General features: G+C 37.8%; 1 protein-coding gene across 1 annotated transcript in view; it reads left to right on the top strand.

The window, feature by feature from the left end:
* The window catches only part of SLCO6A1 (solute carrier organic anion transporter family, member 6A1), a 114539-nt gene that overhangs the window by 1820 nt on the left and 84994 nt on the right, over positions 1 to 27725 (top strand). The window contains exons 2-5 of the mRNA XM_010832005.1: positions 13543 to 13803; positions 19818 to 20003; positions 21568 to 21673; positions 24753 to 24783. Coding sequence (XP_010830307.1) covers positions 13543 to 13803; positions 19818 to 20003; positions 21568 to 21673; positions 24753 to 24783 — 584 coding nt within the window. The remainder of the gene's footprint in view (positions 1 to 13542; positions 13804 to 19817; positions 20004 to 21567; positions 21674 to 24752; positions 24784 to 27725) is intronic.

Below are 27725 nucleotides of genomic sequence, written 5' to 3'. Positions count from 1 at the left end.
AGACTCTTGAGGGTCCCTTGGACTGCAAGGAGATCCAACCAGTCCATTCTGAAGGAGATCAGTCCTGGGATTTCTTTGGAAGGAATGATGCTAAAGCTGAAACTCCAGTACTTTGGCCACCTCATGCAGAGTCGACTCATTGGAAAAGACTCTGATGCTGGGAGGGATTGGGGGCAAGAGGAGAAGGGGACGACAGAGGATGAGATGGCTGGATGGCATCACTGACTCGATGGACGTGAGGCTGAGTGAACTCCGGGAGTTGGTGATGGACAGGGAGGCCTGGCGTGCTGCAATTCATGGGGTCCAAAGAGTCGGACATGACTGAGCGACTTATCTGATCTGATCTGATCTGATCCTTGTCTGGGAAATCCCATGTACAGAGGCACCTGGCAGGCTACAGCCTTTGGCGTTGCAAAGGGTTGAGCACGACTTAGCGACTAAACAATAGAGGGGGCATATATTTTCTACTTGGCCACAACACTCACCACTCCCATGACACGTATATTCTTCACAAACCTTTTTACACTGATGATATTCAGTTCAGTTCAGTTCAGTCTCTCAGTCGTGTCCGACTCTTTGCGACCCCATGAATCACAGCACAGAGGCTGCCAAACGTCTCTTTTTGCTCTAAAATGCTGTATCTAAATAACTTCAGTAAAGAGGCTGTATATGATAAGAACCATATGAGAGGAACAAAGATTGATAAATAGTCATCAATTTGTTTGTCTTGAGAAATCATCAAAGACATTTCTTTGGGAAAGAAGGATTTAAATTATGCCTTGACAAATAGGTACAATAATAGCTGGGGATGTAGAATACTTTTTGAATAAGGAAATGAATGAATGAGTGTTTTGGTAAACAAACAGATACAGGAAAGCCTTGCTTCAGAATGGTGAGTGACAAAATTGAGATCTTAACAATATCGAGTGTTCTGATACCTGACTGTTGTATACCTATTTACTTGGGTCTTCGCTCCTGCAGGTTTGCTATAGTAATTTATTACTTTTAGGAGCCTTTTGGCAGATTCTTTAGAAGTTTTAACTACATGATCATGTCATCTGTGAATCAGGACAGTTTTACTTCTTTCTTCCCAGTCTGTATGCTTTTTATTTCTTTTTCTTGCTTTCTTACAGTGACTAGGACCTCCAGTACTGTGTTGAATAGACGTTTTGAAATAGATATTCATTTATTTTTCCTGATTTTAGATAGAAATCATTTAGCCTTTCACAATTAAATATATTTACTGCAGAATTTTTGTGGATACTTGTTACCGGTTTGCAGATGTTCCCTTTTATTTTTAGTTAGTTGGGAATTTTTTTTATCATCAATGGTGTTGAATTTTATCAAGTGTTTTTTTCCTGTATCAATTGAGGCCATCACATTTATTTATTTATTCTACTAACATTATATATTGTGTTTTTTGATTTTTGGATGTTTAATCAACCTTGTATTCCTGGGATAAACCCTTATTGCTATCTTATTTTCTTTTTTTTCTAGATTGCTGGATTCAGTTTGTGAAAATTTCGCTAAGAATATTTTTTAATGAGGATATTGGTTTGTAGTTTTCTTGGAATGTTTTTGCCTGTCTTTAGTATCAGGTTATACTAGCTTCATTAAATTTGGATGCATTCCTTTCTCTTCTTTTTTTCTGAAAGAGTTTATGTAAGATTTGGTACCTACCTGAGTCTTTCAGAATCAATTTGTCAATTGATTGCCTCTCAGTTCCAAACATCCATTTTGCCTACTCTGTGAAAATGGACCTGGGCCCTCTAAATTCCACCCCCTACCCCCAAGCTGTAACAGTGTTCAACTTTGGCAGTCGGAGGTACTGGAGAGCCACTGCACAGGAAATATTGCTTCTTGGTTCCAGGGTGTTTGCTTGGCGAGCCTCTGCAGTGTGTACAGCTTTCTCTAGCATCAGGCTCCTGCGTGTTTGCATCTTCTCTGGTATCCCTCTCCTGTAGTACACGGTGGCCAGAAGCCCTCAGTGGCTGGCAGCTCCCTCTGGCATCTCTCGTGAAGAGATCTCCCCAGCACATAGAAGGAGACCTACCACGAAGTTTTAGAGTATAGATTTCCTGCTAGTTTTGTTAGCATGGCATCACAGTGACTTCTTGGTCATTCAGTAAGCCACAGCTGTGCCCTATTCACAAGGTCTGGCTTTTAGCCCTTGAATGCTCTCTCTCATGCTCTCCAGGGAAGTGACTGTTCCTCATACTGGCTGTTTCTATATTGGCTCAGATGGTAAAGCGTCTGTCTACAATGTGGGAGACGTGGGTTCGATCCCTGGGTTGGGAAGATTCCCTGGAGAAGGAAATGGCAACCCACTCCAGTACTCTTGCCTAGAAAATCCCATGGACAGAGGAGCCTGGTGCAGGCTATTGTCCATGAGGTCACAAAGAGTCGGACACAACTGAGCGACTTCACTTCACTTCACTTTACTTGTAACTACCTAATGCCTTGTTTTGCAAATCCCCCATTATAGCTAATGATTCTTTATGTTAAACTTTTCTTGTTCAAATTACTGTGTGGTTTCTCTCTTCTGATCGGATTCAGAATAGTATGGAATTGGTATCAAGAGTAGTGCCAGAAGATATATACTCATAAGCTGGAATTTTAGGGTTGGTTTTTTTGGGCCTTTAATCTTGAGTGAAATGCTGAGCTTTTTGCCAGTGGAAAATGGGTAGTAGTTCTTGGCATGTGGTGGTATCATAATTAAGGTATTACCTGTGCTTGACTGGGATAAAATGCCAGGTGAAGCATGTACCTTGAAAGCTGAGTGGATGCTATAGTTTACCTTATGATAGTAGTGATGACTATAAGGACCCACGTGTTGGATGGAATGTTTTGAGTGCCCTTTGGGAATACCAGACCACCTGACCTGCCTCTTGAGAAACCTGTACGCAGGTTAGGAAGCAACAGTTAAAACTGGACATGGAACAACAGACTGGTTCCAAATAAACGAGTATGTCAAGGCTATATATTGTCATCCTGCTTATTTAACTTCTATGCAGAGTACATCATGAGAAATGCTGGGCTGGAGCAAGCACAAGTTGAAATCAAGATTGCTGGGAGAAATATCAATAACCCCAGATATGCTGATAACACCACCTTTATGTCAGAGAGTGAAGAAAAACTAAAGAGCTTCTTGATGAAAGTGAAAGAGGAGAGTTAAAAAGTTGGCTCAAAGCTCAGGAAAACAAAATCATGGCATCTGGTCCCATCACTTCATGGGAAATAGATGGGGAAACAGTGGACACAGTGGCTGACTTTATTTTTCTGGGCTCCAAAATCACTGCAGATGGTGATTGCAGCCATGACTTTAAAAGATGCTTACTCCTTGGAAGGAAAGTTATGACCAACCTAGATAGCATATTAAAAAGCAGAGACGTTAGTTTGTCAACAAAGGTCCGTCTAGTCAAGGCTGTGGTTTTTCTAGTAGTCATGTGATGGATATGAGAGTTGGACTATAAAACTGAGCACCGAAGAATTGATGCTTTTGAACTGTGGTGTTGCAGAAGACTCTTGAGAGTCCCTTGGACTGCAAGGAGATCCAACCAGTCCATCCTAGAGGAGATCAGTCCTGGGTGTTCATTGGAAGGACTGATGTTGAAGCTGAAGCTCCAATACTTTGGCCACCTGATGTGAAGAGCTGACTGTTTTGAAAAGACCCTGATGCTGGGAAAGATTGAGGGCAGGAGGAGAAGGGGACAACAGAGGATGAGATGGTTGGATGGCATCACCGACTCAATGGACATGAGTTTGGGTAAACTCCGGAAGTTGGTGATGGACAGGGAGGCCTGACCTTCTGCAGTTCATGGGGGTCACAGAGTCGGACATGACTGAGTGACTGAACTGAACTGAACTGAAGCACTTGTGAAGGAAAAATGACAGACTTGGGTTTGTTAACTCTCAGCTCAAGTTTTTGTCTGAAAATTTGAGGGCCTCCATGAAAGCCCTGAAATAAGCTATCACTTTTTTTAACCACATATTTCTGGAAATCAACAGAAAATTAAATGTATGGGTTAATGAATTGTGATGACATTTGAATTCAAAATTTTGTCAAGTTTGCCCTGTGTCTTCCCATCTTGTATGTATCCAAGAAGAGTGTTATTTTTGCAGTCTATTCGGTTTGTTACTTAGGATATAGTGGTGACCTCTTAGCTCCTTAAACGTGGAACTGGAACTGTATGTAAGTATTTGCCTGGACACATGTTTTAATTTCCCTGGAATTTATAGGAGTGAAATTGCTGGATCACATGCTACCTCTGTATAGCGCACGTGGCTGCGACAGCACACATAGCGCAGGTGGTAGTTAAATTTTTCAGTATCCTGTAGGTTTTGCATATACGTACTTCATCAATTTATGAAGTTCTCCTTCTCCTTTCTCTCAAAGGAGAGTTTCATGTGTTTTTGAATCATGTTTTCATCAAGTGTTTTTATTATGAAAAGGTGTTAGATTTTGTCAATTTTTTTCAGTTATTTTAATAAGATTTACTGCAGTAGTCACAGTTAAATGCTTAAACCTTAATGATAATTGCTGCTAATCTTTCAAGAAAATGATTAGAGTTTAATAAACCTCAAGAAGGGTATTTTGCTATACACTTCAGCAGAATTACAAAGGTAAATTTTATGTTTACTCCCTGATCTCATAAATTAGAATGCTGCTTACACCCTTTTCCATCTTCTGAAATTAGATTTTGTATATACACACACACATGTTTATATAAACTGGGGACAATGCATTTGTTCATGTGGCTTTTGTTTTTAAAATTTAGTAAGTTACAATGATTCATTTTCATATATTGAATTGAAATTAAGGAGACCTATTACTTTGGACACTTAAACTTGGTGAAATATTCAAAATAATCACAAACAGAGACAACTTATTTGAAGAACTTTGTCTTGTAAAGTATTTGTCAAAGAAGGATTTTCTAACTGAGTGTTAAGCTGAAATATTTCAGTGCAAAGATATAACTGAAGATATTCTTTATTTAGTAGCGTTTTCTTTAGCTTGTTAGATACTTACATACTTATAAAGAGTGTTTTCTCAATGAAAATATTATGCTTTGCAATAAAGAGCCATTTGGAGGCCTTAACCACTTTAAAATTTATTAACTATTACTTTGGACATCTCTAAAACCTCACTCAGGCTAAGTGATTCACTAGAAGGACTCAGAGAAAGATGTTATACTCATGAATATCATTTATTATAGTGAAAGTATGCAGATTGAAATTAACAAAGGGAAAAGGCACATGAGACAATGCCCAGAAGAAACCAGGCCAAGCTTCCATTGTCCATTCCCAGTGGACTCACAGGGACTGCTTAATACTTTCAGCAACAGTGTATATGACAACACTTGCAAAGAGCTGCCAACCAAGGAAGCTCAACCATGTGAGCCTGGGTATTCAGGGTTTTTTTTTTTTTTTGAAGGGAGGTCTCGGTCATGTACACATGCAATATCTGTGTGACTGACCTCAGCTACTCAGACTCTATTATCCCATCCCTTACACACAACAGAAAAGGCATTCACTGCAAGTCATGTTGCTAACATAAACTATCTGACCAAAATGGTACTTTGTGGCCCAAGGCCTCCAGCATATAAAAAGTACTCTTATATGGCAGAATATTCCAAGGGCTCAGAGTCCTCTCCCAGGAGCCCGCCAAAGACCAGTCCTGAAGCCAGGCCTTTTTTGTGTAACCCAGGCCTTCTCAGTTAACTCACTGCAAAGCTATAAAAGCATCTTTGTTGAATTAGTTAATCTTATAAGAACAATTAGAAATAGTTCAGTTTAGTTGCTCAGTTGTGTCCGACTCTTTGCGACTCCATGGACTGCAGCAGGCCAGGCCTCCCTGTCCATCACCAACTCCTGGAGTTTACCCAAACTCATGTCCATTGAGTCGGTGATGCCATCCAACCGTCTCATCCTCTGTTCTCCCCTTCTCCTCTTGCCTTCAGTCTTTCCCATCATCAGGGTCTTTTCAAGAGTCAGCTCTTCATATCAGGTGGCCAAAGTATTGGAGCTTCAGCTTCAACATCAGTCCTTCCAATGAACACCCAGGACTGGTCTCCTTTAGGATGGACTGGTTGGATCTCCTTGCAGTCCACAGGACTCCCAAGAGTCTTCTCCAACACCACAGTTCAAAAGCATCAATTCTTTGGCACTCAGATTTCTTTATAGTCCAACTCTCACATCCATACATGACTACTGAAAAAACCATAGCCTTGACTAGGTGGAACTTTGTTGACAAAATAGTGTCTCTGCTTTTGAATATGCTATCTAGGTTGGTCATAACTTTCCTTCCAAGGAGTAAGCGTCTTTTGATGTCATGGCTGCAATCACCATCTGCAGTGATTTTGGAGCCCCCCAAAATAAAGTCAGACACTGTTTTCACTGTTTCCCCATCTATTTGCCATGAAGTGATGGGGCCAGATACCATGATCTTAGTTTTCTTAATGTTGAGCTTTAAGCCAACTTTTTCACTCTCCTCTTTCACTTTCATCAGGAAGCTTTTTAGTTCTTCTTTACTTTCTGCCATAAGGGTGGGTGTCATCTGCACATCTGAGGTTATTGATATTTCTCCCGGCAATCTTGATTCCAGCTTGTGCTTCCTCCAGCCCGCGTTTCTCATGATGTACTCTGCATAGAAGTTAAATAAGCAGGGTGACAGTATATAGCCTTGGCGTACTTCTATTTGGAACCAGTCCTATTTGGAACTCCTATTTGGAACTCCTATTTGGAACCAGTCTGTTGTTCCATGTCCAGTTCTAACTGTTGCTTCCTTACCTGCATATAGGTTTCTCAAGAGGCAGGTCAGGTGGTCTGGTATTCCCATCTCTTGAAGAATTTTCCACAGTTTATTGTGATCCAGACAGTCAACGGCTTTGGCATAGTTAATAAAGCAGAAACAGATGTTTTTCTGGAACTGTTTTGCTTTTTTGATGATCCAGTAGATGTTGGCAATTTGATCTATAGCTTCTCTGCCTTTTCTAAAACCAGCTTGAACATTTGGAAGTTCACAGTTCACGTATTGTTGAAGCCTGGCTTGGAGAATTTTGAGCATTACTTTACTAGCGTGTGAGATGAGTGCAATTGTGCAGTAGTTTGAGCATTCTTTGGCATTGCCTTTCTTTGGGATTGGAATGTAAACTGGACCTTTTCCAGTCCTGTAGCCACTGATGAGTTTCCAAATTTGCTGACATATTGAATGCAGCACTTTCACAGCATCATCTTTCAGGATTTGAAAGAGCTCAACTGGAATTCCATCACCTCCACCAGCTTTGTTCGTAGTGATGCTTCCTAATGCTCACTTGACTTCACATTCCAGGATGTCTGGCTCTAGGTGAGTGATCACACCATTGCGATTATCTGGGTTGTGAAGATCTTTTTTGTACAGTTCTTTTGTGTATTCTTGCTGCCTCTTCTTAATATCTTCTGCTTCTGTTAGGTCCATACCATTTCTGTCCTTTATTGAGCCCATATTTGCATGAAATTGTTCCCTTGGTATCTCTAATTTTCTTGAAGACATCTGTAGTCTTTCCCATTCTATTGTTTTCCTCTATTTTTGCACTGATCTCTGAGGAAGGCTTTCTTATCTCTCCTTGCTATTTTTTGGAACTCTGTATTCAAATGGGTATATATTTCCTTTTCTCCTTTGCCTTTCACTTCTCTTCTTTTCACAGCTATTTGTAAGGCCTCCCCGGACAGCCATTTTGCTTTTTTGTATTTCTTTTTCTTGGGGTGGTCTTGATCCCTGTCTCCTCTACAATGTCACAAACCTATGTCCATAGTTCATCAGGCACTCTATCAGATCCAATCCCTTAAATCTATTTCTCACTTCCACTGTATAATCGTAAGGGATTTGATTTAGGTCATACCTGAATGGTCTAGTGGTTTTCCCCACTTTCTTCAATTTAAGTCTGAATTTGGCAATAAGGAGTTCATGATCTGAGCCACAGTTAGCTCCCAGTCTTGTTTTTGCTGACTGTATAGAGCTTCTCCATCTTTGGCTGCAAAGAATATAATCAATATTATTTCGGTGTTGGCCATCTGGTGGTGTCCATGTGTACAGTCTTCTCTTGTGTTGTTGGAAGAGGGTGTTTGCTATGACCAGTGCGTTCTCTTGGCAAAACTCTCTTAGCCTTGCCCTGCTTCATTCTGTATTCTAAGGCCAAATTTACCTGTTACTCCAGGTGTTTCTTGACTTCTTTCTTTTGCATTCCCGTCCCCTATAATGAAAAGGACATCTGTTTTTGGTGTTAGTTCTAAAAGATCTTGTAGGTCTTCATAGAACTATTCAACTTCAGCTTCTTCAATGTTATTGGTTGGGGCATAGAGTTGGATTACTATGATATTGAATGGTTTGCCTTGGAAACGAACAGAGATCAATTCTGTCATTTTTGAGACTGCATCTAAGTACTGCATTTCTGACTTTTCTGTTGACTATGATGGGTACTCCATTTCCTCTAAGGGATTCTTGCCCACAGTAGTAGATATAATGGTCATCTGAGTTAAATTCAGCCATTCCAGTCCATTTTCTTTCAGTTAGAAATAAGAACACATTAAAAAACATATTCTTTGGAAAAATTATGAATTAAGGTGGCTAAGAAATCAGTTAAGGTATTGATGTGCAACGGGAATAATATTCCTTTATCTTGTAAATATCATGATGTATAAACATATTTGAAAAGGGTTTTTACTAAATTTTTGGCTTCATTAATGTAATAAAACTAGCTTGTCTATAAATGCAAAAATTATATGGCTTTTAAATGTAGTACTCCATACCAGGCATTGAGGCAGGAAAAATACAAACAAATCAACCCTCAAAGATAGGAATCCAAAATTGATTATCTGACCTCACTGGGCTTGAAAGTAGTGAAAAAAACAGTATTTGTGGCTGTGGAAAATGGTACACTGGAAGTCAAGACATGAAGTGACTTAAAAGAGTTATTTAAAATGTTGCTGGGGTAAAGTTATTATTAGAGTCAAAATTTTGGGAGACCAATAGCTTCTGCAGTTAACTCCTATGGCAGTATTATTGACTGCCAAGGTTTTGGGATTGACTGTTTTCTCACTTCACTGAAAAAGTTACAGAAGGAAAATGAGAATTTTAGGGCACGATTAGAAAATGTGTGAGGTTCTCTGATGGTCCTGTGAGAATTTTCCCTTTTAGCCTCATACTGTGTGTTTGGAGCAACCCTTATCCACACTTGCAGAATTACAGCATAAGTTGAATTCATAAATTCATGTGATCTCAGGTGTGAGAGTTGGGACACTGATTGGAGGGGAGTGGAACCCTGAGAAATGGGCCAAAAGCATTAGTGTGGATTTCCGTGAATCCAACAACTATAAACCCTGAATCCTGAACCTCCTTTCCCAGTATGGGCAACCATTCTTCTATGTCTCAAAAAAGCAATTGCTTGCTTGCAGACATTGAATTTACTTCACCTGAGTTAAGGGAACACTGATTGCTCTCTTGACCCATCCTACCTCTCATTGCTACTAGACTAATAGCTAGAATCATATTCCAGCCTTCTTAGAATGACTAACATAAAATCTGTCATGGGAGATAATATCTTATATACCCAAAATTTGCCTGCCACTTCAGCGATGCTGCTACGGATATGCTGATAAATCAGCATATGACTGATATGCTGCAGGGCTACCTCTTCTAAAATGAAGGAAAAGTTTCTTCATTTCTACCATCTACTGCTAAGAAAGAACATAATCTTTGGTGAACCTGTGGTTTTTTTGAAGGCCAATGTATGCTACAATATAATGTTATATGTAGCAGCATAGCCCTGAAAAACAGGAAAAAGGAAATCTTTCCAGTGGGCAAAACATTGGAGAGTATGTCTGATTGTCTGTATTGCTTAGATACCATGCTGCCATTGTTAATGGTTTGACCATTTGGTGACTAGGAAAGTGTTAGGTAAGTAGTATGTGTCTCTGAATGGGCAAAGTTATCCTATTTGAATGGTTCACCAAAAGAAATCCATTGCAGAGGAAGCTATCAATAATGACGTAGATAGATAAACTATTCTGTGAATATTAATCAGCCTCTTTTCCCTGCCATTGTATGTGTTCTCAATGGGCTCATATTTATAGCGATAATTGCATTTGAGATAAAGTTTATATGAGAGCTGAATGCAAGGATTTATCTTCATCAGAGCTGATCTGACTATTGCGTTTTTGAGTACCTGAATTGCCACCAGGAAAATTCAATACAATCCAGGAAATAACTTCATTCCCTAGAGAAACAAACCAGCTACCTAGAGGCAGGTTGATTATGTTGTTTGTTTAATTTCTCCCTACTGAAATAGATGTTTAGATCTGGGTTCTTTTAGCACCACGGTTCTGCCAGAACAACTATAATTGGACTGTGCCTCATGCACCATCATAATCATCTTATGTATTATCACATTGCTTTTAATGAAGGAACTCATCTTACAGCCAAAGATATACATCAAGATGTTCATGTTCATGGAATTCACTGGCCTTACTACACAGCTCATGAACTAGAAACCCTTAGCTTTATAGATTGTTATATTATCCTATTAAAGACTCAGATGAGGCTTCAGCTAGGAGACAGCAATCAAAAGTTTGGGTACTATCCTAAAGAGGGAGGCATATACTTTATGATAGTAACCTACATATGTGTTATTTGAGACCTAGAGGAAGAAGAAAGGGTGAATAATGGAAAAAGGAAGTTATGAATTTTAACTGTGGTATATTCAGATTTAAATAAAATATGTAGCAACTGTGCATTTTTCTCTTGTTTTGTGTGTGCTGCTGCTGCTGCTGCTAACTCGCTTCAGTCCTGTCCGACTCTGTGCAACCCCATAGATGGCAGCCTATCAGGCTCCCCCGTCCCTGGGATTCTCCAGGCAAGAACACTGGAGTGGGTTGCCATTTCCTTCTCCAATGCATAAAAGTGAAAAGTGAAAGTGAAATTGTTCAGTCGTGTCCGACTCTTCATGACCCCATGGACTGCAGCCAACCAGGCTCCTCCGTCCATGGGATTTTCCAGGCAAGAGTACTGGAGTAGGGTGCCATCAACATATATACATTTGTGTGTATTTCAATTTTTATGTTTTTCTCTTCCTCTTTCCCTTACTATTTAACAGAATAGTATTGTGGAAGAGAACTTTAGGTTGCAAAATATTCATGAATTAGAGGAGGAACTAATGCCCCAGCCCCAGAGATGGACACAGTTACTAACAGGGCATTCTTTGCCTTGGCCATTATCCTCCTTGGCCACATCTAAAACGAGAGTTGAAAAAATTCTTTTAGGTACAGAAAAATGTTTATATCTTGTTTCTTGCTAATTTAGGTCTGTTAAACTGTGGTTCTAAGTCCGATTATTATTTCTTTTGCAGTCTCGTTCCCTCACAGTTTTAGTTAGGCCTACATCTTTGTTTACTTATTTAATTATACCATTTATGGAGAAGACAATGGCACCCCACTCCAGTACCCTTGCCTGGAAAATCCCATGGACGGAGGAGCCTGGTGGGCTGCAGTCCATGGGGTCGAGAAGAGTCGGACACGACTGAGCGACTTCACTTTCACTTTTCACTTTTATGCATTGGAGAAGGAAATGGCAACTCACTCCAGTGTTCTTGTCTGGAGAATCCCAGGGACGGGGGAGCCTGGTGGGCTGCCGTCTATGGGGTCGCACAGAGTTGGACACGACTGAAGCGACTAAGCAGCAGCATACCATTTATACCTTGCAACTCATTTTTATAGTGAAGAAATGCATTCAGGTTTGTGATTGGATTGAAGAAGGGTAAGAGTGACCTCTCTGGGGAAAGAGTGAGAACATTTTTGTTTGTAAGAATTATTATTGAGACACATTTGGCAGAAGCAAGATTATGTTGCTGCTAATTTGGTATGGAAGTTTAAATATGGAAAGAAGGGTGAAAATGTGTCCTGAGTAGTCCAGAGGGAGACAACTCTTCAAGTTGTTTGTCTGTTGCCCATAAACTCCATTGTTGCCCTTCTGGACTCTCTCCTGTTTCCAAGGGGACTGGCAGCCTGTAAACTACATTTACCAGACTTTCTTAACAGTTGGCTTCCACTTAGGTGTTGCCAGTAAAAGGCTGCTGCAGAACATTTGAAAAAGGGGCAGGGGAAGCCTTTCTCTTTTTTTCTCTCTCTCTATTCTGGTGATAATTTTGGCAACGGCAGCAGTACTGGATAAGTGAGGCTCCTGGATTTATAGTCAGCAGTGAATAGAGCTCCAACAGCAACAATAGTGGAGGCTGCAGTGGTCAGGTACTTTTGAGCACTGTCTCAAGCAACTGCAAGAGCCATGGAAATAGCACGTGACTATGAGGTAGCCAGCTTTCATAGTATTATTAGGTGTGTGGGTCGTGGCTTCCTGCAAGAGGCAGTGATTGCAGTTCCAACAGCAGTAGCAGCAGCAGTAGCTGTTGCCACTCCAGTCACCACTCCAGTTAGTGGCATATATTTCATGAGTTTTGATTAGTAACTTTCTTTTTTTCATTCCAACAAATGTATTACTTTTGTAACCAACCCCTAGATCAATTTTTCTGTTTAAAATATTTAGTATGTTTATTTTCCCCAGTTGGATGCTGAGTTATAGAAATGTACCTATATGATACCATTTACTTAATGTTCAAAGACATGACAAATGATACTCTAAATTGTCTAAGGATGTATATATGCATTGTCAAAAAAGGTGTTAAAATGGTTCAGAAATGGTAAACTTCAAATATAGGATATGGATTGAGGCATGCGAGTAAAGAATGTGTTTAGGGAGTACATGTGGAGTTTCAACTATTTCAGTAAAGTTTCATTTCCTATTCTGGATGGGAGATAAAAATGTATTCATCAGATTTTTATTTATTGTTTTTTTAAATAATTGAAGCATAATACATTGAAATAAAGATCAGTACTAAGTGAAATGATTAAAAAGAACACATTTTTTAGTAAATTACTCATAAATATTGTTTAAAAATAGTTACAAAAAGAGTTCAATAGCAAATCATAGAGGTTAGGAGAAGACTCTTGAGTGTCTCTTGGACTGCAAGGAGATCCAACCAGTCCATCCTAAAGGAAGTCAGTCCTGGATATTCACTGGAAGGACTGATGCTGAAGCTGAAGCTACAATACTTTGGCTACCTGATGTGAAGAACTGACTCATTGGAAAAGACCATGATGCTGGGAAAGATTGGAGGCAGGAGAAGGGGACAACAGAGGATGAGATGTTTGGATGGTATCACTGACTTGATGGACGTGAGTTTAAGCAAGCTCCAGGAGTTGGTGATGGACAGGGAGCCCTGGCGTGCTGCAGTCCAAGGGGTCACAGTCAGACATGAACTGAACTGAACTGAAGTCTTATTAGTATTTTGGAAAAGAAGTTATTAGGCTTTTATAGATCTTAAGCATTCAGAGTAATTTAAAATAAACTTAAATCATTGTGAATTGTTTTTTAATGATTATAATGATGATCTATTTTGTCTTTATAAAGTTTATTTAATGAAGATTATTGCTTCTTTTCTTCTTTTCACATTTTAGGTGTTGTGTTTGGTCTTGTAGATCTGAGCACCGACAGTTTTAAGAAGGAAAATAATTTGAGCATCATTGAGAATATATTCTTGTCATTGACTTATGATATTTCATCTTGCCTGGTAGTAGTGTTTATAGCATACTATGGAGGAAAAGGAAACATACCAAGATGGATTACAGTTTCCTCCTTTTTAGTAGGGTCTGGATCACTCTTATTTGCTTTTCCGTACTTTAGTGTTGAAGATTCTCAAATGAATGTAGAATTTGAAGGTAAGATTTTAAAAGATACTGTCATCCATCAAATCATTATTCATTTAAACCGTTGACTCTAGGAATTTAATGTAAACAGTCATACTTGTCTGTACATTCATTCATCTGTATCTGTTTATGTGACCAAGTTTACTTAGCTAATTAATGGTGGCTCCCTAATAACATATATGCCGTTCTTCCATCTTCTCATGAGCACATATCCTTTCATCTAAGAGAAGGGCCTAGGAAAATGAAAGAATATTTAGGACAATATTTGGGATAATTATTTCGTGAAGTTGTTTTTCTTCTGTCAATTTTCATATATATTATAAATCTTTTGAGAACTTTTTCTTACATCTTCTACAATATATTTTAACTGATCCCTTTATTTTGACCTCAACACATGTATATAAATACAAAGGCAAAGATACACACTTACACAGATGTACTCAAATAGTCAGAACTTTTCTAGCTATTTCTACCATTTCAAAAATGGGTGCTTCCCTTTGGTGTAGGACTTTGAAAAGATAGGTGGTATCTTTGCTTTCTTAATTTTTTCTGATTTATTCCACATTTTTTTAATCTACCCCCAGTAGATAAAAAACACTAAAGTTTTAAAGCACTATTTTTGACATTTTTATGTCAGATACTTTCTTATGTATAGGTGTGTAAAAGTGTTGAAATGCATTTACGCATTTGTAACCTTTAGACTGGGCTTAAGCAAGAAATGATGGAAAAGGCATGAGGATATATTTATGCATGTGTATGTGTATTACATGTTTATGATATTTAAAAGTATGTTTATGATGTGTGTTTATAACATAAATAAATAGTTCATATTAAATATAATTTATGTATTAAGATATTATTATACCATAATTCATATTATAAATAATATGTACCATATATCACTAATTTATGAAGTATATAATGTTCACATATATTTATAATCTGTATATTTACAGAATGTATATAGAATAAATACACTTATTATTTTATAGGATATATTTGTAATATCTTTATTGTATTTATAGAATAGACAGCTAATTTCCATAAGTCATCCATAAGTCATAATTTCCATAAGACTTATGGAAAGAAGGGAATGGAGAACATTTTGCTCCTATTTTTCCTTTAACCCTGTTCTGGTCAGAAAGGATGAAAAGTTAGGAAGCACTGCTTGAGATATTAAAAATGCTGCTTGATGAGTCCTCAGGAGTAATGAGAGTAGATATAGTATAGTCATTCTTCCTTTGTCTTCTTTATATTATCTAGATTCTACATATTTTATTTTCTGCTTGTGATTAGGAACATGAAATTTATCTAACAACACTCATTCAATGTGTTGACTGGGTAACCCTTTGCTTGGTATTAGAAAAACAGAAATAAAGTAAAAGAATGATCTTTGCAAGTAGAAGTGCTCATTTCATCTGTCTATCTATGTAGCTGTTTTGCCCATTTTGTTTAGAAGTTTAGTTTTTACATAACTAATTTTCTGCACTATGCCCACAATTCAGTTTACACATGTATGTATTTTTAATTTATCTTCTTTCGTCCTATTTTGGGGACAGTCCATCTCTTCCTCTTTTCTGAATATCTCTCCTGTTCTATTTGTTCTGTATTCCCTAGTCACCTGCCATACTTATCTTCCTGTATGACTGGTCTGAAGCTTAAAGTAGTCCATTTACCGCTACCTCACACTCCCTTTCTCTGCCCCTCTACCCTGTCTCAGTTTTAAGTACTCATCCCCTGTGTCCTAATTAACATGTAGAAATCCTACTCCACCAAATCCTTGAGAAGTTAAAAACTAATTTTCCCCTCTAGTTCATGAAAACAGTTGTATCACACTCTGGTCTTTAGTTTCTAAATCTCTACATATAATTGAATACCTACCATATCAATGGTTTCAGTGCATTGTCAGTTTACTAAGAACTTCCTAAATATCTCTTGTCTTGCTTTCTGATTATATCCACTAGTTCTCCTAGCTCATTCATGCAACCGAGACTTCAGTTCTCGCCTTTCATTGAAACTTTTAGTACATTGATGTCTACTTTATTCCTTTATCAGGTTCTCCTTGTTGTTACTTTCTTTCATTTGTAGCTTGTTTTGTGTCCCTTAATATGACATGTTAGAGTATTTCAAACACACTCTAATGATTATACTAAGCTCTCTGCTGCATTGTCCTTTCTTGTTCCTGGTCTGGAAAACTTTTGATCCAACCATATACCTCTCTTTTATATCTCTACCTGGCCTGCTGATGAGTATTTTAGAGAGAAAAAATCACACAAGAGGGCTGCTTAGTCCCACAATGAATTTGCTACTTTCAACCTCAGTTATATTCTCAAATGGATCTATTCCACTGACTTTTTTTTAACTCCCTTCTGTAATTCACAACAAAGATTTTCGATTTTCCTCATGTCTTAGTTTGTGCTGCCATAGCAAAAACATCAGAGACTGCTATAGCAAAAACATTTCTCACAGCCCTGAAGGCTGAGAATTCAAGATCCAGGTGCCAGCTGATTCATTTCCAGGTTATGTTCTCATATAACAGAGAGAGAGAAAGCAAGCCCTCATGTGTCCTCTCTTCTTCTAAGGGTACCAGTCCCACTCATGAGGGTCCTACCTTCACGAGCTACTTACTATTTAAAAGCCTCCATCTCCAAATGTCATCACATTGGGGATTAGGGTTTCAATATATGAAACTCTAAACATTCAGACTATAACATCTCACTTAACTCTTACCTTTTGTGTTGGATGGGAAATACTGCCATAACAGAAATTTCCCTTAAATTTTTTCCATAGAAACTATAATTTCACCTATAACTTCATATTGGCACTCTTCTTCCTTCCTGTTAAAATGGAAGAGCTGTCCTCCCACTAAACATCCCGTGTTGTTTTAACTTCATGCGGACTTTATTCCATGGGTGGTCTCCTTGCCCTCTTTCTGCAACTTCTCCTTCTCTTTTGCTTCTCATGATTGGCATTTAAATGTGCTCAGGTTTTTCCCTATTCTTAAACAACTGAAACAACAACAGACATAACCAACAGTATCCCTTAGCACAACTTCCTCATTTTCATTGAAAAATTTGGAAAGAATTCCAGAATGCTTTCTGGCTTTATCTCATATTCTTCACTCAACCCACTTTAACATGGCCCTCACCATAAACACTGCAACAGATATATTTCCACCAAACTATAATCATAATTTGTTATTTAATATAATTAAAAGTTTTATTTATTACATTTCTTGCCTGCCACGCTTCTTGAAATTATAGTCCAATCAAAGGATATTTTTTAAGATGAAGAAGGGTACCAAAAGATTAGTTGTATCCTACTGATGGAAAAACATTTGTTTTCAAATGTTGGACATTTGAATCTCAGGCCCACGATCCTTAGGAGAAGGAAATCAAGTTGAATTTCCTAGGAGAAGCCAAGAGTGGTCAATTAGGGACATATTTAATTATCAGGAGGGTGAAGGGCCTAGTTGAATTTAACAATCATGCATTCAAAGTGAGATTTGCCTCATTGTGTGTTTCCCTCCAGCCACATTCAGCTTTAAACATGTAGCTGTAGAGTAGGGAACAGAGTTTAATTTGACTGAAAGGCTGAAATTTTACTAAGGGATTGCATGATATAAAAGAGAACAAAGGTTTTAAAAGTGCTAAGATGACTATGAAAAAAGTAAGGCGATGGAAGTGACATTGAGATAGTGAAACAGAGTGGGCTCAGTGGGTTGATTATAGGTCCGGGTGGGTTTTAAGGAGTGTAGCAACTTGGTTGCTAGAAGGAGTGATCTGGAAAGGTGGAAATAGTTTGAGTGTAGGATGCTTGGAATTGTGATTGAGGAAGGTTTGTAGTTATTGTTTCCAAAAGTTTAAAATGAATAGCTAAGGTAAATGGAGTACAAGTACATGGACAGAGTGAAATTCAAGAAACTAAGAGGCTAGGGTGTTGAAAATGTCAGATTGATTGTGATATCACCACTAGTTAACACATTTATGTAAAATTGAAACATTTGTAGTTTGGATCACAGTTCTAGAGACCTCCTCCCATTTGACATGTGGATACTGGACTAGCTGAAAAATTCCACTTGTGTACTATTTTGAAATCTGTGCTTTTACCAGTTTTGAAAAAGCACGAGAGTTCCAGAAAAACATCTATTTCTGCGTTATTGACTATGCCAAAACCTTTGACTGTGTGGATCACAATAAACTGTGGAAAATTCTGAAAGAGATGGGAATACCAGACCACCTGACCTGCCTCTTGAGAAACCTATATGCAGGTAAGGAGGCAACAGTTAGAACTGGACATGGAACAACAGACTGTTTCCAAATAGGAAAAGGAGTACATCAAGGCTGTATATTGTTACCCTACTTGTTTAACTTATATGCAGAGTACATCATGAGAAATGCTGAGCTGGAGGAAGCATAAGCTGGAATCAAGATTGCCAGGAGAAATATCAATAACCTCAGATATGCAGATGACACTATCCTTATGGCAGAAAGTGAAGAAGAATTAAAGAGCCTCTTGATGAAAGTGAAAGAGGAGAGTGAAAAGTTGGCTTAAGTCTCAACATTCAGAAAACTAAGATCATGGCATCCGGTCCCATCACTTCATGGGAAATAGATGGGGAAACAATGGAAACAGTGGCTGACTTTATTTTTCTGGACTCCCAAATCACTGCAGATGGTGATTGCAGCCATGAAATTAAAAGATGCTTGCTCCTTGGAAGAAAAGTTATGGCCAACCTAGACAGCATATTAAAAAGCAGAGACATTAATTTGTCAACAAAGGTCCGTCTAGTCAAGGCTATGTTTTTTCCAGTAGTCCTGTATGGATGGAAGAGTTGGACTGTGAAGAAAGCTGAGTGCTGAAGAATTGATGCTTTTGAACTGTGATGTTGGAGAAGACTCTTGAGAGTCCCTTGGACTGCAAGGAGATGCAACCAGTCCATTCTAAAGGAGATCAGTCCTGGGTGTTCATTGGAAGGACTGATGTTGAAGCTGAAACTCTAATACTTTGGTCACTTTTCACTTGAAAAGACCCTGATGCTGGGAAAGATTGAGGGCAGGAGGAGAAGGGGATGACAGAGGATGAGATGGCTTGATGGCATCACTGACTCAATGGACATGGGTTTGGGTGGACTCTGGGAGTTGGTGATGGACAGGGAGGTCTGGCGTGCTGCGGTTCATGGGGTCGCAAAGAGTCGGACATGACTGACCGACTGAACTGAACTGAGCTAATATTTTAAGAATATTTTGTTAAATAGACACATTTGAATCAGAATAGACACAGTCAGAATGATCTAATAGCATTGCTTGGATCTACCAATCTAACAACAAATGTAATTCCAACAAACATTTGTTGACTATTCAGCTACAGTCATGTGAATTTGAGAAAGAATAAGAAATGGAATGTCACTTCAAAGAATTTAAAATACAGTACTTTGCTATATAATGAGTAACTCTAATAGAGAGAAATTTTATTCGATAATGCCTTGTCCTTATGCACCTGTATCTAGAAGTTAGGGGGTTTAAAATGGAAAACTATTTAGTGACATGAAGTTAACGTGAAGATTGCTGAAAAAGTTGATCTACAATTAATCTCAGAAAGTAATCTTTAGTAATTCAGATAACTTAGGACATCAGAAATACTTTTTTTCTGGGGTCGAAACTCAGGGGTACCAGATGCCAGATTTAAGAGGAATATGTGTGTATGTGTGGCTATGTATATATACTTAGGCACATGTAAACATGTATACACATATAATCATGCAATAAAGATTTATATTTGGTTTATAATATGTGCGTCTTTTCCAGTATTCCCACAAATTTTCTTTTATCATTGTTTTTTTTCTGAGAACGTAATGATTTACTGTAGAACTACTACATTCAATATAAATGAGATGTTAACTAAAATTAAAGCATTATGGTAGAAATAGCTTATAAAAGGTAAAACATTTCATAGAAGACACTGCATATTTGTTGTATGTTTAACTTCTGACCCATTTAACAAAAATGTAATTATCTTTTCAAAAGATATTTGCCAAGAAGTGAAGATTGTCAAGCCTTGCTCGAAAGCTTCATTCTCATTCCGATCAAACTACATGACTTTCTTCATCCTTGGGCAGACTGTGCAGGGAATCGCAGCCATACCTCTTTATATCCTTGGAGTAACCTTTATTTATAACAGCGTTGCCACACACTCAGCTGGTATTTATCTAGGCAAGTTTTTTTCCCTTGTAATATGATTTTTGTAATTTCTCTAGGAAATAAATAACTCAAATTACTAGATTAAATTGCTTGAATATTTGTATGCTTAAACTTTGAAGATATAGTGGGATTTGCTGCCGTCATGTCCTTAAGGGAATGAAAACATCGTTTTATGCTTCCTCAGAACTAGATTCAGTGCAGTGCTGAAATAATTATTACTGTACTAAGTTCTCTACATATACCAACTCAGTCTTTTTGGAGGGCTTTGACATTTTGAAGTTAATGAATTTATAACAGTTCTTGTTATAATCTTGTTCATCCTATCAAGGAGAGGAGTGACATGCTATTTAATTAGCTACAATGTAGAATCCACTTTTATAATATTTCATGCTAGTGTGTCATACAAAAAGTAACCCTGAGTATATGTTACAGTAATCTGTACTCCTTTATATTGTAATAGCTTCTGGTCCCGGTAGATTATCTATTTGTACAGGGTTATCTAACTTTCCTTTTTGAAAAAAAATTAAGTTGTTTTTACATACCTGTTGTGAAGGTGACTTAACAGAAAATAACATTTTACACCAAAATAATAATTTTCCACCCGAGATAAGGAAAGTCATGTCAATAAACTAAAATAGATGACATTCATATTTATGCTTGCTTTTAGAACAAAATTGCACCAGTTTATTAGTGTTGGCTGATGGTAGCACAAATCTGTTTGTTTTGCTTTTAATTTTACAGAATAGCAATTAAAAGCATACATGTATATATTACAGAGAATAGATTACTTTATTATTACCTCCTGCCTCCCTGGCAGCTAAAGTGAAGGATGCAAAAATGACATTTATATTGAAATATCATCTTGCTTTAGTACCACAAATTAAAGTGAAATACTTTTGAATTATATTGAATATATGTATATTTATTTAAATTATATTAAATGTAGATTAAATGTTACAGTGAATCATAAAATGATCTGAATTTCTCTATGTGCATTGAGTAATATGCATGATTAATTTTATGTGTCAGCTTGGCTAGGTTATGACAACTAGTTCTTTTGTCAAACACCAGGCTAGATATTTCTGTGATATGTTTTAGATGTGACCAGTATTTACAGTCACTACGCTTTGAGTCAAGATTACCCTCAATAATATGGGTGAGCCTCATCCAATCAGTTGAAGCGTTGCAGAACAGACAGGTTTCCCAAGGAAGAAACAGTTCTGTCTCCAGACTGCAATGTACAAACTCTGTCTGAGTTTTCCCATCCTACTGGCCTGCCCTGTGCATAACCTTATGAACTCAAGACTGTAACATTAACTCTTATCTGAATTTTCAGCCTGAGAGCCTGTCCTACAAATTTGGACTTGGCAGCCCTGCAATTTCATGAGCCAATTCCTTGAAATCTCTGTCTCTGTCTCTCTTTCTCTCTCAATATTCTATTTGTGCTGTTTCTTTGGAGACTAACAAAGTATGCAATGAAGCTTTCAGAAGTAACCCATTTCCATTAGATAATTTTTATCATTTTGCAACAAAGCTGGGTTATATAGTTATTTGACGTTCAATATTCATTTTATAGGCATTGTGGAAGCTGTAGGAATACTTGGATATTCTTTGGGTTATACTATAGGAGCACCCCTAATTAAGGTCTCTGTGCTAACTGTGAATAGTACTTTTGGGAGAAGGTAAGCTGTTTTTTTTTTTTCCTTTCTTTCTGGTTTACATTGTATAAAATATTTATTGAATAGATACTGTAGCTTATAAATGTATATTTGATTTATAATCATTATATTTTTAAAAGCTTATAAATGTGACTAGTATGCACATATAGGTACATATAAATACATCTAAATACACTTTGCTGTTTGAAATGTAATTTAAAAAGTGGCTTATGATGACAGCCTTACTACTAATTCTGCATATAGTTTTTTAAATTGTGTTAAAAAACACATAGTATAAAATTTACCATTCTAACCATTTTTAAGTGTGTAATACAGTACTGTTAGCTATATGCATAATATTGTGCAGCATATCTCTAAAATTTTTTGTCTTGCAAAGCTGAAACTCTATATCCATTATACAATTGGGACTTCCCTGGCAATCCAGTGGTTAAGACTCTGAGCTTTCACTTTAGAGGGCACAGGTTCAATCCCTGGTCAGAGAATTAAGATTCCACATGCAGTGCAGCACAGCCAAAAAAAAAATCTAAAAAAAAATAAGTAAGAAATGATGTTCATTATGCAACATTTCCCTCTTCCCCTCAGTCCGTTTACTTTCTGTTTCTAAGAGTTTGACTACTTTAGATACTTTACATAAATGGAATCATGAAGTAATTTTCTTTTTATGACTGGCTTATTTCACTTAGGATAATGTCTTCAAGACTCGTCCATGTTGTGGCATATAACAATATTTCCTTCTGTTTTAAGTGAAAGTGAAGTCGCTCAGTCATGTCCGACTCTTTGTGACCCATGGACTGCAGCCTACCATGCTCCTCTGCTTTAAGGATAAATAATATTTCATTGTATGTATGAACCACATTTTATTTATCTATTTGTCAGTTGACCTTTAGGTTACTTCAACATGGATGTGTGAATATCTCTTTGAGATTCTATCTTCAATATTTTGGGGATATATATATACCCAGATTATTAGATTGTATGGTATTTCTATTTTTAATTTTTTGAGGAACTTCCATATTGTTTTTCACAGTGGCTGTATCATTCTACATTCCTACTAATAGTGCATAATACTTCCAGTTTCTCAATATCTTTGCCAATACTTATTATTTTCTCTTTTTTAAATGACCAGTGTGTACGAGGTGATATTTTGTTGTGGTTTTGATTTTCATTTTCTTGATGATTAGTGATGTTCAAATACTTGTTGATCATTTGTATATCTTCTTTGGAGGAATATCTATTCAAGTCCTCTGCACATTTTTAAAATCAGATTTTTGTTCTTATTGAGTTGACACAATTCTTTCTATATTCTGGATATTAGCCTTACTCCAGATAAATGGTTTGCCTATATTTTCTCCTGTTCTGTAGTTTCTCTGTTCACTCTGTTGTTTCCTTTGCTGTCCAGTTTAAGTTCAATGTAGTCCCATTGCTCTAATCTTATTTTTGTTGCCTGTGCTTTTGGCTTCATATCAAAAATTAATTCCCAAAATCAACACCATGAAGCTTTTCTCCTATATTATCTTCTGGGAGCTTTATTGTTGCAAGTTTTGTGTTTAGATATTTAATCCATTTTGAGTTGTTTTCATATATATTGTAAGGAAAGGATCCCACTTCATTCTTTTGCACATGGATATTCAGTTTTTCCAGCACCATTTATTCAAGAGGTTCTCCTTTCCCTGTTGTATATTCTTATTCTTCTTATAAAATATGATTTGTCTCATATTTATGAGAATATATTACTTGGATCTTTATTCTCTTCCATTGTTCTAGATTCTGTAACCAGTACCATACTCTGTACCAGTACCATACTGTTTTGATTATTATAGCTTTGTAATATATTTTGAAACCAGGACATATGAAGCCTCTGACTTTGTTTTTTCTTTCTCGGGATTGTTTTGACTATTTGGGGTCTTTTGAGATTCCATATGAAATTTTAGGATTTTTTTCTGATTCTGTAAAGAATTCTGTTGGGGTTTTGATAGGGATTGCATTGAATCTGTAGGTCACTCTGGGTATTAAGGGCATTTTAGCAATACTGAGTTTCAGATCTATGAGCATGTCTTTCTTCCATTTATTTGTATCTTCTTTAATTCTTTCAGCAATGTTTTGGAGTTTTCAGTGTACAAGTCTTTGCCTTGCGTGTTGCTCATTGTTAGTGTATAGAACTACACTTGAGTTGTATTAACTTCGTATCCTGCAACTTTGCTGAATTCATTTATTAGTTCTGACAGTTTTTTTTCTTTGGAGTGTTTAGCATTTTCTTAGAAGTTCATATCATCTTCAGACAGAGATAATTTTACCTCTTCCTTCCAATATGGATGGCTTTTATTTCTTTTTCTTGCCTATTTGTTTTGGTTAGAATTTGAGTATTATGTTGAATAGAAGTGGTAAAACTAGGTAGGTATCTTTACCTTGTTCCAGATATTAGAGGGAGAACTTTCAGTTTTTCACATTGAATACAATATTAGAAGTGGGCTTTTCATATATAGCTTTTATTATGTTGGGGTAATTTCCTTCTGTTCATAGTTTGTTGAGTGTTTTTTTATAATGAAACAGTGTTAAACTTTGTTGAATGCTTTTTCTGAATCCTTTAAGATGATCATGTGCTTTTGTCCTTTATTCTGTTAATGTGGTATATCACATTAACTGATAATTATATGTTGAATTTTTCTTGCATTCTATAATACATATGGCTTCTTTTAATAATACTAGAAAATATTTCCAGGGAAAAGGAAACATTTACATGTGTGAATATAAAGTTCTCTTATTGAAATGAGAAAAAGGATAGCCACTATATTACAGTGTCTGCTCAACAGTGGCCTTGAAATACAGGAAATCATTCTAGTGAATGTCAGGCTGTTGACCACTTAGCATAGAAGGGATACCCTGAGGCATGCTATGCTTAGTTGCTCAGTCATGTCCAACACTTTGCAACCCCATGGACTGTAGCCTGCCAGGCTCCTCTGTCCATGGGATTCTCCAGGCAAAAATACTGGAGTGGGTTGCCATACCCTCCTCCAGGGGATCTTCCCAACCCAGGGATTGAACCAGGTCACCTGTATTTTAGGCAGATATTTTATGTTTTGAGCCACCAGGGAAGCCCAAGAATACTGGAGTGGGTAGCCCTCTTCAGGGGAACTTCCTGACCCAGGAATCAAATGGGGTCTCCTGCACTGCAAGAGGATTCTTTACCAGCTGAGCCACCTAGGAGGTATAAATTTATACTAATTTTTTATAGGTATTCAGTTCAGTTCAGTCACTCAGTTGTGTCCAACTCTTTGTGACCCCATGACTGCAGCACACCAGGCCTCCCTGACAATCACCAACCCCGGGAGTTCACCCAAACTCATGTCCATTGAATCGGTCATGCCATTCAACCATCTTATCCTCTGATACTAAATTTATACTGAGGTATAAATTATACTAATGTATGGTTGGGACTTAGAGCAGTATAAAAATTATGTAACCAGGAGAATATGTAGATGAACCTCTTGCAACTAGCACATGAAAATGGTATGCATTTTGTAAGAGGCTCTTTAGCAGTTGGACAAGGTGACCCATCCTGTGAATGTTAATCAGCCTCTCTCATTTTTTTCTAACCACTCTAAATTCTTCCTCAGTAAGCTCATGTAAAAAGAGCTGGTGAGAGTAATGATGACTTTGCATAAATGCACTACTTGGACTTCTTCACACTAAGGACAATCTGTCAACAAGAATATTTCCCAGGATATAATTATGAATACTGCTGATTGCCCAATTCATCAATAGTAGCAGTAGACCGTGAGTTCCTGATATGATACTTTCATCAGGAGACAAGCTTTTATCAGGTTGATTACTTTGTCATCAGGTTGGCCCTCCATTAACCTAGAGATTTGTCTTTATAGGGGAAGATACATATCCTGGTTATGTTCTTTGCAGCCAAAGATGTAGAAACTTTACAGACAGTAAAACCAAGACCTGGAACAGACTATGGCTCAGATCACAAACTCTTTATTGCAAAATTCAGGCTTAAATTGAGGAAAGTGGGGAAAATATCTAGGCTACTCCAGTACTTTTGCTTGGAAAATCCCATGGATGGAGGAGCCTGGTAGGCTGCAGTCCATGGGGTCACTAAGAGTCGGACACGACTGAGCGACTTCACTTTCACTTTTCACTTTCATTCATTGGAGAAGGAAATGGCAACCCACTCCAGTGTTCTTGCCTTGAGAATCCCAGGGATGGGGACCCTGGTGGGCTGCCGTCTATGGGGTTGCACAGAGTCGGATATGACTGAAGCAACTTAGCAGCAGCAGCAGCATTCAGGTATGAGCTAAATCAAATCCTTTATGATTATACAGTGGAGGTGATGAATAGATTCCAAGGATTAGATCTGGTAGAGAGAGTGCCTGAGAACTATGGATGAAGGTTCATACATTGTATAAGAGGTAGTGACCAAAACCATCCCAAAGAAAAAGAAATGCAAGAAGGCAAAGTTGTTATCTGAGGATGCTTTACAAATAGCTGAGGAAAGAAGAGAAGTAAAAGGCAAGGGCCAAAGAGAAAGATATACCCAACTGAATGCAGTTACAGAGAATAGGAAGGAGAGATAAGAAGGCATTCTTAAGTGAGCAAAGAAATAGAGGAAAATAACAGAATGGAAAGGACTAGAGATCTCTTCAAGAAAATTGGAGATATCAAGGGAACATTTCATGCAAGGATGGGCATGGTAAAGGACAGAAATGGTAAGGCCCTAACAGCAGCAGAAGAGATTAAGAAGAGGTGGCAAGAGCACATAAACTGAACAGAAAAGGTCTTAATGTCCTGGATATCCACCTTGATGTGGTCACTCACCTAGAGACAGACATCCTGCAGTGTAAAGTCACGTAAAGCTAGTGGAAGTGATGGAATTTCAGTTGAACTACTTAAAATCCTAAAAGATGATCCTGTTAAAGTGCTGCACTCAGTACATCAGCAGATTTGGAAAACTCAGCAGTGGTCACAGGACTGGAAAAGGTCAGTTTTCATTCCAATCCCAAAGAAGGGCAATGCCAAAGAATGCTCAAACTACAGTTCAATTGCAGTCATTTCATGTGCTGGCAAGGTTATGCTCAAAATCCTTCAAGCTAGGCTTCAGCAGTATATGAACTGAGAACTTCCAGATGTACAAGCTGGGTTTCAAAGAGGCAGAGGAACCAGAGATTAAATTGCCAACATTTGCTGGATGATGGAGAAGGCAAGAAACTTCCAGAGAAACATCTGCTTCTGCTTCCTTGACTACATTGAAAGCTTTGACTGTGCATATCACAACAAACTGTGGAAAATTCTAAAAGAGATGGAAGTACCAGACCACCTTACCTGCCTCCTAAGAAGCCTGTTTACAGGTCAAGAAGCAGCAGTTAGATCTGGCCATGGAACTACTGAATTATTATCATCATGCTTATTTAACTTCTATGCTGAGTACATCATGTGAAATGCCAGGCTAGATGAATCACAAGCTGGAATCAAGATTGCAGGGAAAAAATATCAACAACGTCAGGCATACAAATGACACCATTCTAATGGCAGAAAGTGAAGAGGAACTAAAAAGTGTCTTAATGAAGGTAGAAGAGAAGAGTGAAAAAGTTGGCTTGAAACTCAATGTGAAAAAAGCTAAGATCAGGGCATCCAGTTCCATCACTTCAGTTCAATTCAGTCACTCAGTTGTGTCCAAGTCTTTGCGATCCCATGAACCACAGCACGCCAGGCCTCCGTGTCCATCAGCAACTCCCGGAGTTTATGCACACTCATGTCCATTGAGTCGGTGATGCCATCCAGCCATCTCATCCTTTGTCATCCCCTTCTCCTCCTGCCTTCAATCTTTCCCAGCATCAGGGTCTTTTCAAATGAGTAAGCTCTTCGCATCAGGTGACCAAAGTATTGGAGTTTCAGCCTCAGCATCAGTCCCTCCAATGAACACCCAGGACTGATCCCCTTTAAGATGGACTTGTTGGATCTCCTTTCAGTCTAAGGGACTCTCAAGAGTCTTCTCCAACACCACAGTTCAAAAGCATCAATTCTTTGGTGCTCAGCTTTCTTTATAGTC

The sequence above is a fragment of the Bison bison genome, unplaced genomic scaffold (genome assembly GCF_000754665.1).
Source record: "Bison bison bison isolate TAMUID 2011002044 unplaced genomic scaffold, Bison_UMD1.0 scf7180017864533, whole genome shotgun sequence".
Taxonomy (NCBI): Eukaryota; Metazoa; Chordata; class Mammalia; order Artiodactyla; family Bovidae; genus Bison; species Bison bison.
The sequence above is the reverse complement of the archived record's forward strand: the minus strand, read 5'-3'. Positions and strand labels throughout refer to the sequence as shown.